The sequence below is a fragment of the Thermobia domestica genome, chromosome 9 (genome assembly GCF_964235325.1).
Source record: "Thermobia domestica chromosome 9, izTheDome1.hap1.1, whole genome shotgun sequence".
Taxonomy (NCBI): domain Eukaryota; kingdom Metazoa; phylum Arthropoda; class Insecta; order Zygentoma; family Lepismatidae; genus Thermobia; species Thermobia domestica.
Genome location: NC_137462.1, coordinates 150177914 through 150196267, shown reverse-complemented (window position 1 = coordinate 150196267; position 18354 = coordinate 150177914). Strand labels below are relative to the sequence as shown.

The 18354-nt window shown below is 37.0% G+C and overlaps 2 protein-coding genes across 2 annotated transcripts in view; both read left to right on the top strand.

The window, feature by feature from the left end:
* The window catches only part of LOC145695103 (beta-1,4-glucuronyltransferase 1-like), a 72897-nt gene that overhangs the window by 24222 nt on the left and 30321 nt on the right, over positions 1 to 18354 (top strand). Inside the window, exons 2-3 of the mRNA XM_081772003.1 lie at positions 5369 to 5578; positions 16010 to 16549. Of these exons, the coding sequence (XP_081628129.1) occupies positions 16124 to 16549 (426 nt within the window). The 5' untranslated portion in view covers positions 5369 to 5578; positions 16010 to 16123. The remainder of the gene's footprint in view (positions 1 to 5368; positions 5579 to 16009; positions 16550 to 18354) is intronic.
* Positions 1003 to 2308, top strand: LOC145694180 (uncharacterized). The gene is made up of 2 exons (XM_081770295.1): positions 1003 to 1412; positions 1741 to 2308. The coding sequence occupies exons 1-2, from the start codon at positions 1342 to 1344 to the stop codon at positions 2078 to 2080; spliced, it is 411 nt and encodes a 136-aa protein (XP_081626421.1). The 5' UTR covers positions 1003 to 1341; the 3' UTR covers positions 2081 to 2308.

Below are 18354 nucleotides of genomic sequence, written 5' to 3'. Positions count from 1 at the left end.
TGAACAATTGAACGAGAAGCCAAATAAAATTATAAGGCAGGAAGTTTCAAAATTGGAACATCATGACACACTTGATCATAAAGAAATTAAAAGATGCCGAGACGTTATTTATAAAAATCGAAGAAAGGTGACTCCTCGTCTACCCAGAAACACCGTAGAGGCTATACAGCAAATGGTTCAGAAGCAGGATGATATAGCAATTGACGGAGAAAGATTCATCTTTGTTGATGATGAAGCTAATATAATTCTTTTCACGTGTAAGAAAAATATCGAGTAAGTATAATTTCATTTATAACCATTAACTTTGAAATGAGTTTCATTTACAGCATCAAGAAGTAGAATAGGAAGTAGTTGCTTGAACAGAAAAGTTCCTTTTTCCGTCTTATTTCCAAATTATAGTAAAATAGTTTTTTTTTTTTTGATTCTCACAAAATATATCGTAACATAGCATTTCACCTAACGATATGACACTACAGTCTTGTTTACTATTTTCTTTTCTGACACTAATCTTATTTTCTTTTCAGTTTTCTGTGTGAGTTCAGCGGGTTAGAAGTATTTGCAGATGGAACTTTCACTTATGCTCCTAAGCATTTCACACAGTTATATACAATACATGCATATAAAAATGGATATTATCTACCTCTATGTTTTGCATTTTTGCCGAAGAAAGACAAGAATACGTATGTGGCCATGTGGAAGATGATAAGAAACTTAGACAGTAGATTCGACTTGAAAATCATTTACGTTGATTTTGAAACAGCTGCTCACGAAGCCATCAAGAATGTGTTTCCAAATTGTGACATTCGTGGCTGCAGATTCCATTTGGGACAAACATGGTGGCGGAGGATTCAAGCCGACAATGATCTGCGACAAGCATATATGGATCCAAAATCTGAACTAGGTATTATTGATATTATTATGGTCTATTATTCTTTATTATTAATTTAATAATACCATGTGGACTTTGTTTTGTTATATATTAATACAGAATACAGTTGAAAATAGAATCTTATTCTGTTTGACTGAAGAATCTTAATTCAGTCACCATTCTTAAAAGCAAATAAACTGCTGTTCTAATAATGTACGAAATGAAGAAATTATAAAGCCAACAGTAAGATCCATCAATTTCACTACTTTCCCAATGCTTGCTTATTCTAACAAATTATTATTATTATTATTATTATTATTATTATTATTATTATTATTATTATTATTATTATTATTATTATTATTATTATTATTATTATTGCTTTTCTTACAGGTTCATGGATAAAGGCATTTTTTGGGTTGCCATATTTACATCCAACAGAAGTATCAGATGCCTTTACTCAACTAATATCAATGACGCCGGATGATACAGGGCATAAATTTTCCGATTACGTCCTAGAAAACTACATAGAAGACGGTTGCAAGTAAGTAGCTTCCTTTTGAATTTAATCTATAGTAGCACATGCTTCAATAACTCTTAATACTGCAAAAACTGTTGTCCTAGTTTGAACACAACATTAATGGTTGTGCTGATATGGTATTTTCTCTCAATGCAACTTAATTATAGTGAAATTTTCTTCTGTCTTCATGTAAGACGTAGATTAAAATGCAGGTTTTGATAGTTGTAAACAAATTACGGACCAAGACTATAAATATTTCTTGAATCTAGTGTTATAAATGTTTTAGTGTTTTATATAAATTGTCAATAATTGTGTGCATGAACTAAGGATCTTTTTATTTTATTAATTTTAGGTATCCACCTGTCATGTGGGCGTCTATACCATCCACGATGCGTCGGACGACAAATGGACCAGAAGCTTTTCACAGACATTATAATAGTCAATTTTACTTCCCTGCTCCTGATATTCATACGGTGATTTCTGCTTTGTTAGAGATCCAAACGGAAACTGCCATGAAAATAACGTCCATATTAAAAGGAATTTCAAAGGCCCAAAGACCAGCAGAAGTCAAAAGGAGCGAGTTTGTCATGAGGAAGTATGCTGAGTTCAGGAATTCGCAGAGAAACTATGAGAAGGCACGTATGACATTTTTAAAAGCTGTAGGATTTAAATTTCAAGCATTCAAACTGTAAAATGAAATTTTCTGTAAATAAGTATGTTGCTTTGTAAATATTAGAATGCAATAAAATATATCTCATAAAGGAATAGCTTTATACATTTCATTTCGATGCAAAATTTCACACAATTCCTTAAATCCTGTTGTTGGCAACGTCGCGGCGGAAATTTGCGCAATTTCAGCACTTTCTGCTCCTCGTTAATAAGACATAAATTACTTAGATTATCAACGATCTAATCTTTAGAAAAATTTGCGCAATGTCGTTGCATCGGTGTGTATGTATGTATGTATGTATGTATGTATGTATGTATGTATGTATGTATGTATGTATGATCTTATGCCTGTTAAAATCCTACAGAAAAGAAAAGATAACTAAATATGTTTGTTTGTGCTCCAAGGAAGGCTCTGGCCCACTAACCCTAACATAGCTAAGCTTGGCTACTAAGGCAGTTAAACGGTAGAGTGGCTATAGCAGGGCCAACAAAAGATGCTCTCTAAAATTTCTTACCACATGCGGAGGGAAAGTGCAGCCCCTACTTTGGTGCTAGTGTCACCAACCACGGTCACTCTGCCTTACACTACTAATTAAATTTCCATTATAGATACACCGGAAAAAAAAAAAACATGACACGTGAGCAGTGCCAACCTGCTGCAAGCAGTCCGAGACCTTCTCTTGCTGGCTCCTCTATAGTTTATTTTCCCTGCGGTTCACAAACAGTTGTAGCAAACTGAAAATTAATAGTTGAAAGATAGATTCAGAATTAGGATCAGGTATGCCACGTATATAAGTTCTGTATATGAATAGGTATATGTGGCATATATATACAGGGTGTTTCAAAACAACACCGTCAACGTTTGGGAGGTGATTGCTGACACCAAGATAAGACAAAAAGTATAGACCAACTTGGGCGCACAAATGCTTCCTTTTAGAGTTATAGGCTGCCGAAATCATGAAAAATTGAACTTTAAATATCCATAGGTCCAAAACTATGGGATAGAATCCAGTACCCATGTTTCATAATCCTGTGGTACTTCCGCAACAATGTTTATAGAGGTGGTTGGTGAGTACTTCAATTAATATGCCCATAGCCAAACTCCCTCTATAAAAACTGTTGCGGAAGAACAGCAGAATTTTGAAACATGGATTTTTGGATACGACTCATACTAGTTCCTAAGTGAGGTCTTGACCCGACTACGGTAGGTCCCATAGTTTGGGACATATGTCGTTTAAAGTTCAATTTTTCATGATTTTGGCAGCCGGTAATTCCGAAAGGAAGCATTTGTGCACCCAAGTTAGTCTATACTTTTCGTCTTATCTTGGTGTTAAAAATCACCTCCCAAACGTTGTCGGTGTCGTTTTCAAACACCCTATATATATGTACAGGACTCTTACAATGTTCTAAAAATAGTGGATGAAATCAATATCGTTTAAAGAGTATCATTTAAATATCTTCAAAGGTTTTTTTTTGCGTATTGTAACTTTTTGAGGGAAAGGGAAAATCTCCCCTCTTTCTTTAATCGCTGTGGATAAAACACTACCTCTGTGAGTGACATTACCACACATGATCAGTTTTGTTTTGTCAATATTTCAGAAATTTCAGGAAAATTCAACTGGATGCAATCTCACGTGTCTGACGCAACATACCGTATTTCCTGGAATAGATGTCTCATTACCATTACACATATGGTCAGTTCAAATATGTGTGGGTATATTCATTTAACAGTTCTAGATCATTATTGTAAATGCGAAGCGAAATATAGCTGCATAAGTAAGTAGTCAAGAATTCTAAATAAAATAATGATATTGTGATAGTTTTACGTTTGACATTGCTTGTGATTTATATTGTTTCATCGAAAAAAGTACTAATTTCTCTCTAACTGTATGATAGACGTTCTTTTTTTGTGGGGGGATTTCATTACTTAAAAAGTTGGGTGGGTGTAGAAGATTACACCTTGTCTTCAGGCTTTGGTATGTAGGAAGTATGAGATTCTAAGCTGTGGCGGATTTAGACCGAGGCAGGGGGCCTAGGACCCCAGTTTTCTGAGTGACAAAAATAATTGAAGCTATGATTTATATATTTTTGAAAGTTTATAATAAACTCATGATATATCTATCATAGTCTTGGATCTAGCTGCCCCCTCGCTCCAGTTTTTGCCTTCTGTACATGTCATTGAAGTGATTTCCACTGGAGCAGCCGAATCAGTCCTGAAAGCTCGTAATAGTAAATATTTTTCTAGTGTGTCAATTATGCCTGGATTAAATACAGTATATTGGATTAGATTGGATTGGATTCCCATTTTTTCGACATTATGGGTTATCAAGGGACTCTTTCTTTCCTTTTCATTCAAGGTACTCAAAGCTTACAATATTGAGACAATGATATCGTGTATATACAGGATAAGTCAGAAACATAGCTACACGTTTGATTGCATCGTGTGATGACACTACTCGTATTATGTCTAAGTAAAATGAGATAGTGCCGCTGAAAAGTTAATTCTACCAAATAAGAAACAATATACAACGTACCAAAGAGATTCATTTATTGCCTTTAATTGTTCGCCGTTTACATCTATGCATATCAATCAACAGTCACCAATATTCCTGCCTCATTTATGCACCATATATAATTTCCCCTATACATTAGACGAACACATTACATTTACTTGGAACGTGCAGCCATATTTTTTTTATATACTCTGTAGAACAATTTGTTATATTCGTGAAATAATTCGCTGTATCCGAGTTCTTAATTGTAAAATATTTTGTCATTCTTTTTCATTTATTTATCTCATGTTCAGTCAAGTTGTAAGGTTACGCTCTCCTGTTAGATCTAAGAATCCTGACCCACATTCACTAAAAAGTGGAAATAATTATGGTTCATTAAAGTGTATAGCAAATTCAGTGATTGGAACACGTGTGTATAGCATTTTTCTCTAAATTTTCATTTTAAAAAAATACTCTTCGCCAGTTCAAGAAAAATATATTCTAATAAATTAAAACAGAGTAAAATAGGATTTTCATTAATGTGTTAAACAGTTACTTTAACAAAAACTCTAGTCAGTTTTTTCTATTTTCCTATTTTTTTCTTCTGGTAACAAAAGCTAGTTGCTTTAGAGTTGAACAAGTTTCTTCCATGCTGGTAATAACTGGGACTTTCACTTAGATTTCCTTGGTTATTTAGCAATAACGCTCTCCGAGCACGGAGCTAATGCATTTATGAAAATGGATCTGAGCGTTGTTACGTAGCTAAAAGAATTAAATGGAAATTAGTATTACAATTGTTTTGTTTCTCTTGTATTTCAGCTGGAAGTGGACTTTGCAGCCTTGGTCCGAGCGGTGCAGCAGGGTCGAGTGTTGGACACTAGCGGTGAATACCAAATTGTAAGCAATCTGGCTCCAGGGACCAAGCTACCTCAACCAAGACCTCCAGCGACTATTCCGGACATCGCTCTTGTAACGCAATGCTCTGTGAGGCATCTCTACAACTTAGTGCCTCTAATAGAGCGGTGGCAGGTAAGAATATTTACTGATATTCCGTAAAGAACTCGTCTAGCCAAACTAAAACAGTTCAGTTACAGCCATATTAAAATATAAGTTGAATCATCCATCAGGGACAATTTATTAAAATATAATAATTATCTGTATTATTCAAATAACATGTTTCTAATATTTTCTAATTAATGCTGATATGCTGATCATAAGTGCGCCCAGCTGGATGGAGGAACTATTTGAACTGTACTTAAGGGAGCTTTATATAGTGTATACATCTACATTTAAAGTTACATCTTTACGTACTTTTTTTAACTGTAAGTATGGATGCAAAGAATTATAAATACACATGATGAAAATCGCGAATGTGATGTTTTATCTTCAAATTTTTCTTATTATTATTTGTATACAACATAATTTTGTCATGTGTTTCTTTACTTAGCTTGAAGGGCTTGAGACTCTTTAATAGCCTCTATGAGTGCGTATTACACATTCCATTTAAAAAGTCCCTCGTGATCATTAATATTAAAGAAAGTCGACGGAACAGTTCTTATGGATACAGATACGAGTAGTATTTTGAATAAATGGAAAGATTTCTTTGACAATTTGCCGAAAGACAATGTTCGTGAAGAACGTGAAATGCAAATAGCAGAACCGTATATTCCAGAACTATCTAAACAGAAATACAAATTGCTTTAAAGAAATTAAAGAAACACAAATCTCCAGGTGTAGACGAAATTTCTGCTAAGTTAATTTTAGCTAGAGGGAAAAATTGTGGAACGAGATACACAAACATTCTCTCCTCATCTGGAACAAAGAGGAATTGTCACAAAAGTGGAAAGAATCAAGCATTGCTCGAATTCACAAGAAAGGCGAAAAAACTGATCTAAAACAAAATTACGGAGGCATCTCCCTTCTGCTAACATCCTATAAAAATACACTTAAATATTCTGTTAGCAAGATGGAATCCATACGCAGGTGAAATTATTGCAGATTATCAGTGCAGATTTGGGCGAAATCGATCAACTATCGACCAGATATTTACCATTCATCAAATTCTCGGAAAGAAATGGAAATACAATACCCCGGTACATCAATTAAGTTTTTTATTGATTTTAGAAAGGCCTACGACTCGGTTAGAAGGGAAACATTGTACAATGTTCCTACTAAACTTGGTATACCGAGAAAGCTAGTTAGATTAATTAATATGTGTTTAAATGATTCCCAAAGTAAAGTCGGAGTAGGAAAATATTGTCGAAAATGGACTGAAACAAGGAGAAGCGTTGTTGCCATTATTATTAATTTTTCTTCTGGAATACATTTATGGAAAATTAAAGATAACAACCAGAACATAAAACTGAATGGTGCTCACCAGATTGTGGCGTATGCTGATGATGTAAATCTGATAGCGAATGATATAGGACAATAGAAAAAAATGTAAAGATATGTTTAGAAGTACAAAGTAAATGCAGAGGAAACTAAATACATGGAAATTCACCATGACCATAATACTGCAAATTATGGACACATTATAATATCAAACAATGCTTTCGACAAAGTGGATACTTTCAAGTGAATATCCAAGGTTAACATTAAAAGACCAAAACATATATCCACAAAGAAATTAAATGTCAACTGAAAGTAGGGAATTCGTGTTGTTATTCAGCCCAAAATCTTTTGTCTTCGCGAATTCTGTCAAAGAACTTGAAGCTTAAAATTATTAAAACGATAATTATATTTGTTGTGCTATATGATTACGAAAATAGTCACTTATCTTAAGGGAAAAGCAGGCTGAAAGTATCTTAGAATAAAATTGGAATGTTCGAACCCAAAATGGAAAGTAATGGAGAATGAGGAGCGGCATAATTTATACGTTTTACCTCCGTTGTTAGGGTCACCACGTTTAGGAGGTTCAAATGGGCAGGTCATGTAGCCAGAATGTAAACAAAAATAGAAACACTTTCAAAATTTTATCTGAAAATCAATCGAAAATGACCATTAGGAAGACGTTGGCGTAGATGGAATTATAACATTAAGGTGGATCTCGCAGAAATAAAAAATACAAAATAGAAACTAGATCCAGTTGGTTAAAAACAAAAGTAGTGGGGAGCTTCTGTGAATGCGACATTGAACCTATGGGTTCCATAAGCCATAGATTTAGTTAGTTAATTTTAATATATATATATATATATATATATATATATATATATATATATATATATATATATATATATATATAGGCCTATGCTCAAAATTATGAAGTTCATACTTCTTTTTACAGGAAGTATTAATTAATTTCTTGTAAAGCTTAACCTGCTTCTTTGAGTATTTTCAAAATTACTTTTAAAAACTCGTACTAATGTCAAATACAATGGTGGAAACACATGGAAGGCCACCGTCATCCAATTCGAGTTCAATTATCACCATACAATTTGTGTGTATAGAGATCATATTGGTCTTAGTTTGAAAGTTACATTCCATCTGCTACCGTAGAAGGCATTCTGCTAGTAGTTAGAAGGTCGTTACACAACACGGCGTGTGGAGTTGAGTATACAAATCCGTTGTGTGTAGATCACGCTCTGTCTATAATGTCAGGACAACACCAACTTATATTGTGCAGTAAGTGACTTTGACCTTAGCCCTACAGTGGGGCTTCGAGAGGCTAAAATTGTCGTTTCACATAAGTCCTGCTGATGTTGTCTTGCGTTTCAGTGGGCCATTAGTGGTGTACACCTCCAGTTTACTTCAGGTTTTCATTTTGGGGAGTATGATTAGTGCATCATATATTAATTGCATTGTCAATCCTGTAAAGACACTTTCCTGGATCCATCTTCCAACAGAATAACGCTAAGGCAACATAGTGTGATCTACTCTGTATAAACATTCTATCCTAGTGGATCTGAAGAACTAAGTCTCATCGATTACGCATGGGTGAGGAATGGTGGAACGGAGCCTGACCGCCAGCCAGACTGCGACAAAGATCGTCACCCAGACGCGCTAAGTTGTACAGCGAGTGTAGGGTATCATATATTAGACTGACTCTAACTATCTGCACTATTGACTTGCTGCCGGAAAAGGTACTTGTGTGGCCACTCGTAATTCTTACACGTGCTGTCAAGGTAAATAGAATACTGTATATTTTGACACACTGCATAACATAGGATGTCCCACATGATCCACCTATGTCTCTCATGTTTCTATACTAAAACACAGGGATACCCTTTAAAATTTGCAGTATATTCATAGTTATTCACTTGCTTCTCGCTGAAATACCAGAATTAATTAAGTAATACGTCAAGGCTTACCAAAAATGAGTGACAGTAGATTGTTCCTATCAATTGAATATCGATGACTAATAAATAAAAGTATTTCTTTTTAAACATCGCACAAATGATAACTTACATTTTTGAGGGAAACCGAGGCATTTAGAGTCTCAAATAATTCCTAGGGAAAAGATTACGTAAATCTGGAATTGTCTCGGCTAAACTGGAACATTTGAAAGCCGTAACTTAACATCACCTCCTTTTTGTGTACAAACTGTCAGCCAGATCCATGAATTCTTACAGGTGTTTTTTTTTTTTTTTTTTACATTTTTACTAATTTATTACAAATTATTCTACTCTATATCTACAGAAATTCAACAATAAAGCGAAAGTTAAATACATCCAAATGAAGTCAATGGAATTACTTGTTGTAATACAGATGGTGATCAGAAAAATGGAAACACCTGTAGTTGGCAACATGTCAGATGTATGGGTTGGTAGTGGTGTCGTGGCGCCCGCAGCGCCGGACCGCTGGTGGTGGTGTGTTAGGTCGGTCTCCATACTACGTCAGGCGCAGTGGAACAGCAGCGTCCAGTGGCTGCAGCAGACGGAGGTAGTGTAAAATGGGAGACCTCTCAGAGTTTCAAAGAGGGCAAATTGTTGGTGCGCGGTTATGTGGAGTGAGTGTGACGGCGGTGGCTACTGTGTTAGGTGTGTCGCATGGGACAGTGTCGAAGGTGATGACGGCCTACACAACACACGGGAAAACCACATCGGGGAAGCGGAACAGTGGGCGGAAGAAAATCATGAGTGACAGGTCACGCCGGGTATTAAAGCGCATTGTCACGCAGAACCGTCGTGTCACTGCGGAGCAAGTTACGGAGGAACTCAATCAGCACCTCCCCCACCCTGTTTCGACAATCACAGTCCGCCGCGAATTACATGACATGATCTTACGGGGTCGTGTTGCACGGGCCAAACCGCTCATCAGGGACCATAACGCTTTCGCACTCCGCAAATGGTAGCGCGACCATGCAACTTGGACCGTTGAGGAGTGGAAACGTGTGATATGGTCGGATGAGTCATCCTTCACCCTATTCTCAACCACGGGCCGTGTTTATGTGTGGAGAACACCCAAAGAAGCTTATGATCTGCAGTGTCTCCGCCCAACTGTGAAACATGGCGGCGGCTCGGTGATGCTGTGGGCCGCAATATCATGGTTTTCATTGGGTCCTGTGGTCACACTTAGCGGACGAATCACTGCCAACGATTATGTCGCAATTTTAGGAGACCACTTGTATCCTATGGTCCGGATGTTGTTCCCGGACAATGACGTCATCTTCCAGGATGATAATGCGCCCATTCACTCAGCTGGCGTTGTTGCAGCGTGGTTTGAGGAACATCGGGATGAAGTTCAACACCTCCCCTGGCCCGCCCAATCCCCAGTCTCAACATAATTGAACATCTGTGGTCCGTCTTGGAAACATGACTCCGGCGATGATTTCCACCTCCATTCTCTCTCACAGAACTGGCCGATGCCCTGCACGAGGAATGGTGTAAAATTCCACTTGCTACCATTCACGACCTCTATGCCTCCATCCCACGTCGCATCAAGGGTGTTCTGAAGGCGAAAGGTGGCCCGACACCACATTAATCTGGTAAGTTGGAATTTCGTTCAGGTGTTTCCATTTTTCTGATCACCATCTGTATGTATTTGTGTTCGTGTGCCGGAAGATGGTCGTTGCCCACTCGTATAAACAAATAATATAAACACTACTCATCTCGTCAAAAATTGGTACTAAAGTTGAGGTGAACTCTCAATTTCATGCTGAAATAATACTGTAACCATTACACGAGTAACTCATTCATTCAATGATACATGTATTTTTGTCGTTCTGAAATTGCCTTTCCTACAGAAAGTCTTCCAGTTAGCGGAAGATATTATAGTCAGTGGAGGAAAGGCTGTGAATAGAATGAATTTAAAAATGCATCTCACATGGAATCAACTGGGTTCTATACGGAATATATGAGACGAAGTACTATAATTATTGGACAAAGTGTGCATACTCTGAACCGATGTGTATTATATATGGGAGCTCAGGTCATGGATCATCTACATAGCCAAGGCTTTAGCTATTGCTACCAGACTATAAACGACAATGAAGTGGTGTACACTGTACATGCAGCTCCTCGGCTATTGTGCGTACACTTTACTCGAGGCTCAGTTTCAATTACTTCCTTCAGAAAGTCATTTGAAAATAGTTATGAACTATTTTCATGAGGATCGCATGCGTGCTTGTCTCTCTAAAAGTGTGTGTTTGTGTGAAATTTCTTAGTTGAGCTAATATAATTGGTTTAATATATTTGAATGTTCTCAGCCGCAATTCAAGTTTGAAATCGCACACTAAATTTATGGTTAATCATGATGTTTCTTGGTTTCATTTAGATTCTCTACAGAAAAAATGAAATGAAATCTTTGAGTTTTACGTCCCACGGTTATGCCGGTTAGGCTAAAGGAGACGGTGATGATGAGTAATGAATGAAATGGTGGAATGAAGAAAGTGGGAGGAAACGGGAGAACCCCAAGAAAACCCACGCACACGGTGATTGTCCACCACAAAGTTCACTTGGCGGGGGCTGGGATCGAACCTGGGACTCCAAGCACCAGAGGTGAACGCTCTACCACTGAGGCACCGCGGCCCCAGATTCTCTACAGAGGCTGATAGGTTTCTATATCGATGAAATGCAGATGACATGTACGTCGCATTCGCAGCACAGAAACTTAAAGTTGCACTATTCATGCTGTAATATCTGAAGAGTCTCCTACAAAAGTAGTTATGTTGTATGAAGTCCAATTGCGCTGAAAGTTAACCGATTCTGGAAAAGGCTACATTGTGGCAGTTTCTGATGCATATTTCATTTATTCCAGTATAGTTAAACAGTGCTACGGACATGATTTTGCCGTTGGACGTTTCACTGTGAATGCCATAGTGCGACGATATAGAGCGAGGGTACGCAGCGCTACCATTCGTAGACTGCGAATCACCGACTAAACCACGTCCGAAATACCCCCAATAACGTTGTCACCACCGATGTAGCGCAAAATTAAGACATTGACAGCTTTGAAGAATCCACCAACACATCATGCTATGACCAGTGTTGGGAAGTACCTAGGTACAAAACGCGTACCTAAGGCCCGTACCTAGGTACATTTAGTACTTTGTACCTGTACCTAGGTACGATTTTTCTGTACCTAGTACCTATTTTTAGGTATATTTCTTAGTATATATTAGTTGGGTCGCACACTTAACAAATATTGCAGATTTTCTTGTTTCTTTAAAAGAAATTTTTTTATCCATCACGCACCCATTGATTTTCAGTGAATCATAATTTGTTACCTGCTTCACCAGTGATCAAAGTTCAGCTATATCATAATTTGTTAGCTCGTGTTATTCTTGGTTTTAGTTTGAGATAGTATCAAATCCAAAGCAAAAATAAGTCAAGACATTATGTAATTTCCCTTTTTTCTGGTTGGTCATATCAGTGGCGGATCCAGAGGGGCTATCGCCCCCTTCCCAAAAGAGGAAACTTTTTTTTTAATTTTATATATAAATAAAACCCATCCCAGAGTTTGGAGCTCTTAAAAGTAGCTCTAACTAGCAGTATTACGACCCACCGCCCCCTCCCCCAGAAGTCCGTCCTGGATCCGCCCCTGGGTCATATTTGGTGTAAGAATTGGCATCACTGCTTTCTTTTGCTCACGATCGCGTGGCTTCAGTAACCACTCAATTTCTGTACTTCAAATGTCGACTGCGATTCTGATGACCTTTTTTTTTATTTACACCTCAACACACATTTTTCAAAGAAAATATTTTGTATATCGAAACATGTTCGAGAAATGAACCAGAAAATACAAATATGTTCACAGAGCACCAAAATGGATATACACTCTTAATCTACAGAGCTCAACTGTCCTTATCTAATGTACAGTAAAGTCCCTCCATGGTATATTACTATAATTAAATATCATATTCTAGCTTCATTTGACAGATAACTGTTCATTTGTATATGAAAATTCTTGGGTGGCAGCTTGTACCTAGAAAAGTACCCTAGGTACTTTGATCAGTATCTATACCTGTACCTAGGTACAATTTTGGTCAGTACCTTGTACCTGTACCTAGGTACAAAAAATGAGTACCTAACCCAACACTGGCTATGACCAACTAGTTCCGTTTATCTCAACCAACCATTTACGCTTCAAGGTGATCCATAAGGTGAATGTTCTTGCGCTGAAAACTAGCCATGATGTCCATCAAAAGACCAACTGAAAAAGTTGTACGAGTCATATGGCGGAGATCGGTTTAAGTTTGTAATCACTGTAGACGAGGCGCGGATATATCTGACTGATTATGAAAAAGTTCGAGCAATTATGTGCAGAAATGTCAAGACGAAGTGAGAGAACGAAGTAATTTCGTTTGTCAGGGGACCGAAAGTTATCCATGCTTTCATGGCCGGGGTTGGATTTTGTTGTGGAGGAAAAGTAAAGTTACGTCGCGTCACCAACAAGGTGAAACTCAATGCTGTGTTTCGGTGGACACATTAAGAACATGTTTCGATGGAAAATTTTCAGCAACGAAATTCGCATGCTACATGGGTGGACTCAACCGAGTGGAATTACAGCACAAGAAGAAGTCCAGTCACACAAGCAAATCATTTGCTGGCACTTCACACGATGGAAGGAAGCTAGAACTGAGATGTCTGTTCTCTTTATTCACATCTAGTGATACTTTCAGGGAGATAGCTCGTGGAAAAATCCTTCTGGAGCTATGAAATTTCCCCCGGGGCATTTCTCCAATCGGATTCAACCTTTGTTACCAGTATTTTCACAGTGCTAAGACTTATTTTCACCTCTCGTTCATTCAAAGGCCGCCAGGGGAAATTTTCAAAAGTTATCACCGGTGACATTCTAGTGAAGAGTTGCAATGACAGTCCAATATACTTTTGTGCCACTGAACTTCTGAAGTGCAGCCTTTCTTCTCGTAAAGTGCACACAGTTTCTGGTCTCTGGGAAAATATCCTAACAGGAGTGGAATAAAATACACCTTGTACACCTACAGAAAAGTATTATGCAGTGGAAAGTGTGCTGTCAGGCAACTGTCAAAGAGGGTCGTCCTATGGAACACAAATACGATGAAAGGAGAGCTGTCATAGGGGAATGCACACTTGAAAGTTGAATGTCTATCAGTGTATAACCTCACAATGTATCATATATTCTACAAATTGTATTATATAAGTCCTGATGTGGATCAGAAAATAGAATGGAATCTTCAGTTTAGAGTTCAGAATTAAGTCTCCTGTAAGATAATGGAGACGAATGATAAACGTAAATGAATTGGTATTAAAGAACCAATTAAGTAAGAATGTGGCACAAACTTACATTATTCGCAATCAAACCAGAAACCGCTCACACCAGAGGTATTGAGCCATCCTGTTCCCAATATGGCATAAGAGACCGATTCCTTTGAGTCTCCGTTGATATTACTCATTAAGTTTGTTTTTGCTACTGGGAGTATTACCATAAACAATAAATAATTTCATGTCGCAAAAATTACAGTAAACCTATAATCGTAAACTTGACAGGAATAATATTACTAGTTCTCTTGTGACGCGAGAGCGTTTGATTTGCTTTCAAACTGTAGGGAGAAGTAACACAGATGTGTCATTATATGTACGTTAACCAGATTTCCACGCTATCTTTTCACATCATCCCCAACAATTTCAAGCACTTCCATAACACAAGAGATGTTTCCCCGCTTCAAAGAGCATTATTACCAAAAATACATTATTCTGGAATATAATACTAATACAGTTGCTGTGGCGACAAATTTGCAGACTGGCGTCCACCGTGGAGCTTGGAGTTTTTACTTTGAAACGTTGTATTCAGGACACATTAATTTACCTTGTGTAACCCTGTAGTATTGTGTATTTCCAGTTAGTTAATGAATGGCACATGCGCAATGTGGAACGCAGATTAGATACAATTGTAATAACGGCATTCTCCTTCAATGGTATCGAATTTGAAAGTGGATGTGTAGTGAAGAAAACAGCTTTGTCAATGATAATTTTCTCTACTTAGTTATAGGGCAAATAATGTCACTCGTCTTTGTAAATCCTCCTGCGGTTGATGCTCAATTAAGAATGCTCATATTGCCTTCATTTTCTTTGTTCAAATATTCTTTATAGGGTGGATACAACATCATATGAAGATAACACCCTAGTTAATAACATGTATCCATTCCTAGAGATAAAATATCATCTCCAACAATGCTGATCAGAAGTAAACGACAATTACTGTACTATAGTTGCAGATTCCATATTAATATAATTAAAATTTATATTCGGTCGTTCTGTAGTTACATACAAGAATAAATATCCATTTTCGTATATACTAAAACTTCTTCCTACTGGTAATTGGTAAAGCACGTGACTTTGTGAGTATCATAGAGCAGTATTTGTATTCCTGATATTTATAATAATTTGCTATTTAATTAAAATCCTAACATTCGCGTTTACAGTTGGTAGTTGTAAGTCTACGTCGAACTCTCCAAAGCCTTAGGCACATCTGCAAAAGTCTCTAACTTACGCCATCGTTGAAACATGCGTGTAAGAAAGTTTCTTGCTAATCCACTAATCGAATAAGTTTTCTGATTTATCTGCTAGTGTCTAAAAGTAAAATGTCTTTATTTTTTTCAGAAAAGAAATTTTCTTATGTAATAGTAATTTTATTGACAACATTTGAGATATTTACTGTTTAAAGTGCGATTAAGGATATTTCAAAGTGAACATGAAAACATTTTTGTTTCAAGAAAATACATGGAAACCTTTGAAACTTTTGAAGAGTTGATACTAAAAGCCGCACAGTCCAATATATTAATATTTGAAGGAAATGTGCTATCTATGGGATCTTATTCGCAGAAACAGCAGATTTCAAACGATAAATTTGGTGTTTAGAAGTAAAATACTGTATGCGTTCATACGGGAACCTGAATTGAACTTGTTCGATGTTTAATATCAACTTTTCAATTGTTTTCTTGTTTCTGTTTCGTGAACCAAAAGAGCTTTCTGTTTCCTGAAGTGCACAAGGGAATAATGTAAGGCTATTAACAATTAAATTTACTTATTCCTCCTCCAGGGCCCAATTTCCGTAGCTGTGTTTGCCGAGGATCGTGAAGTTCCCGAGGCTTTATGGACGATCGCCGGCCTTCGAAACTGCTTCCCTGGAATTCGCCTGAACGTCTCCTTCCAGATGGTGTCTCCACTCCCAGCCGGAAGTCGACCCCCGCTCTCCCCTCCAACGTCTCCACCGCCGTGTGAAGGATTACTTGACCATCTTAAGGCCTTCCCAACGCAGACAAATTATGCTCGTGGGGGGCGACAATATCCCAATAATCTCCTGCGTAATGTTGCACGAAGGGGTACCCCCACGGAATTTGTGCTTGTGATTGATGTTGATATGGTGCCCAACGCAGATCTCCGACAAGATTTTTATAATTTCGCCCTCCAAAACAGGCTCTTTCAAGAGTCTCGAAGGGACGATAAAACTGTGTATGTGGTTCCGGCCTTTGAGGCCAAAGACACTCTACCAGTGCCCAGAGACAAAGCTGAGCTCTTGAAACTCACAGACAAATTCTTAGTGAGGCCATTTTATTTTGAACTCTGTTGGAAGTGTCAGGTAAGTTATCCTTATGTATATAAAGAGGTATAGTACAGTTGATGTGTATCAAAAATGTTTTGCAAAATGCGTAAGTATAATTCCCATATAGAATAACTTGATCCATGTAGAATAGCGTCGAAGGATTCTGTTAGATGGTCCGAGTCAAACATGTGTAAGCATTTATTTCAATATATTACAAACAGGAAATGACACAAAACTGAAATATCAGTATGTTTATAAATAGTGTTCATAACTTTCGATGGATATCATCCTACTTGCGACAGTCTTATGTGCGACAGGAACTGTTAACTGTTCTATGAGCGACCGATTCGATCTGTTAACTGGTCTATGAGTCACCGATTTGTTCATACCAAGATAATAGAAGAAGATAAGGTTCCCTCTTCTTTAACTTCTTTCACGCTAGTGTGTGATTTAGACCCTAAAGAAATGTACTATGCAAAATTTACGTTTCTAGAGGTCTCATTTCAAAAACATTGTGTATCCAAAGAAATTCTTACACAAGTTACAAATCTCTCGCAGGATTTAACAGTTCATCTTGCTATAAGGGATAATCAGATTGCTATACGACAAGCTTTTATGTATAAGTTAAAACAAATGGGAAGGCGAATTAAGCAATTTGCGTTTTGGAAGCTTACAACAAGGGGAAAAGGTAATTTAAAGGATTTGTTTATTTTTTAGATTGATTACAGTGTACTGCATTGTATTTGGTGAGGTTGGTTGGGAATAGTAAGGGATTTCAAAAGCTGTCTTTTATTATTGAAATATTTTTCTCATTTTATTCATAGTCTTAGGAAGTCTGAAAAGTGGATAGTTGTCGAAAGTGTTACACTTTTAAGTTTTCCAAAATAAAATATATTGCTTTGTTTAATGAGTAGTTAGATATGAATTAAGTACAGAAAGCAGTACTTTTGAAGAAAGTGGATATTACAATTGGATTTTCAATAATTAATTATATAGGAAAATACTTTTCGTAGAAATATCCCTGTTGACTCTTTAAGTTATTTGATATGTTTTATGTCAAATCTAACTCAAAATTAAGATAAGTTTTATTTGCACTCACACTAGAGGAAAAATATATATGACGAACAGTATAACTGGCACGTACATTTATCATAGTAAGGTTGTTCGGATGCTAATAACGCCAGAGACAAATATATTTTACGAGAGGAAATCATATTATCTTCCATCATCTCAATGTAGGCCTAAATGAATCGGTCGCTCATAGGACAGATAACAGTTCCTGTCGCTAATAGGACCGTTGCTACTAGGACTAATTCCTTTTAATGACATGCTGCCAGCGCTCGAAAATCATACTAACATTCTGAAAGACAGGCTACGCGCAACGCTAACTTTGATGAGCTGAAACCTGTTATTCAACGCATCATTGATGATGGAACTGCACGTGACTACAGAGTGTGCTTCAGTGTGTCAGCGTGCTTCCTGAGCGCTGACAGCTTGTCATCAACAGTGATAGACACTACTCATAAACATACTGACATTTCAGTTTTATGACATTTCCTTTTTTTTTAATATATTGAAATAAATACTTCGGACAACCTAATATCAATATATAGAATGAAATCCACATGATAAATTTATCAAAGCACCAAAAGATAGTTACTTAGGTATTGTTGGATTCTGTCTACACATTGAATATTGCTGGAAAAATGTTTGACTAAACTTGGGAAATTATTTCTTCATATGTGGGACCATGGAAAGAATATTCTTACAGTTGACAAGAAACAAATAATAGAAGTTTCCAAATTATTGTCTTACTAATGACGCTTAACGAACTGAGTAAA

What these genes read in the sequence shown, in the direction of transcription:
- LOC145694180 (XM_081770295.1), top strand. Translation starts at nt 1,342, where the DNA reads ATGACGCCGGATGATACAGGGCATAAATTTTCCGATTACGTCCTAGAA. An exon ending in TACATAGAAGACGGTTGCAA is followed by an intron (nt 1,413 to 1,740) that starts GTAAGTAGCTTC and finishes TATTAATTTTAG; the next exon opens with GTATCCACCTGTCATGTGGG.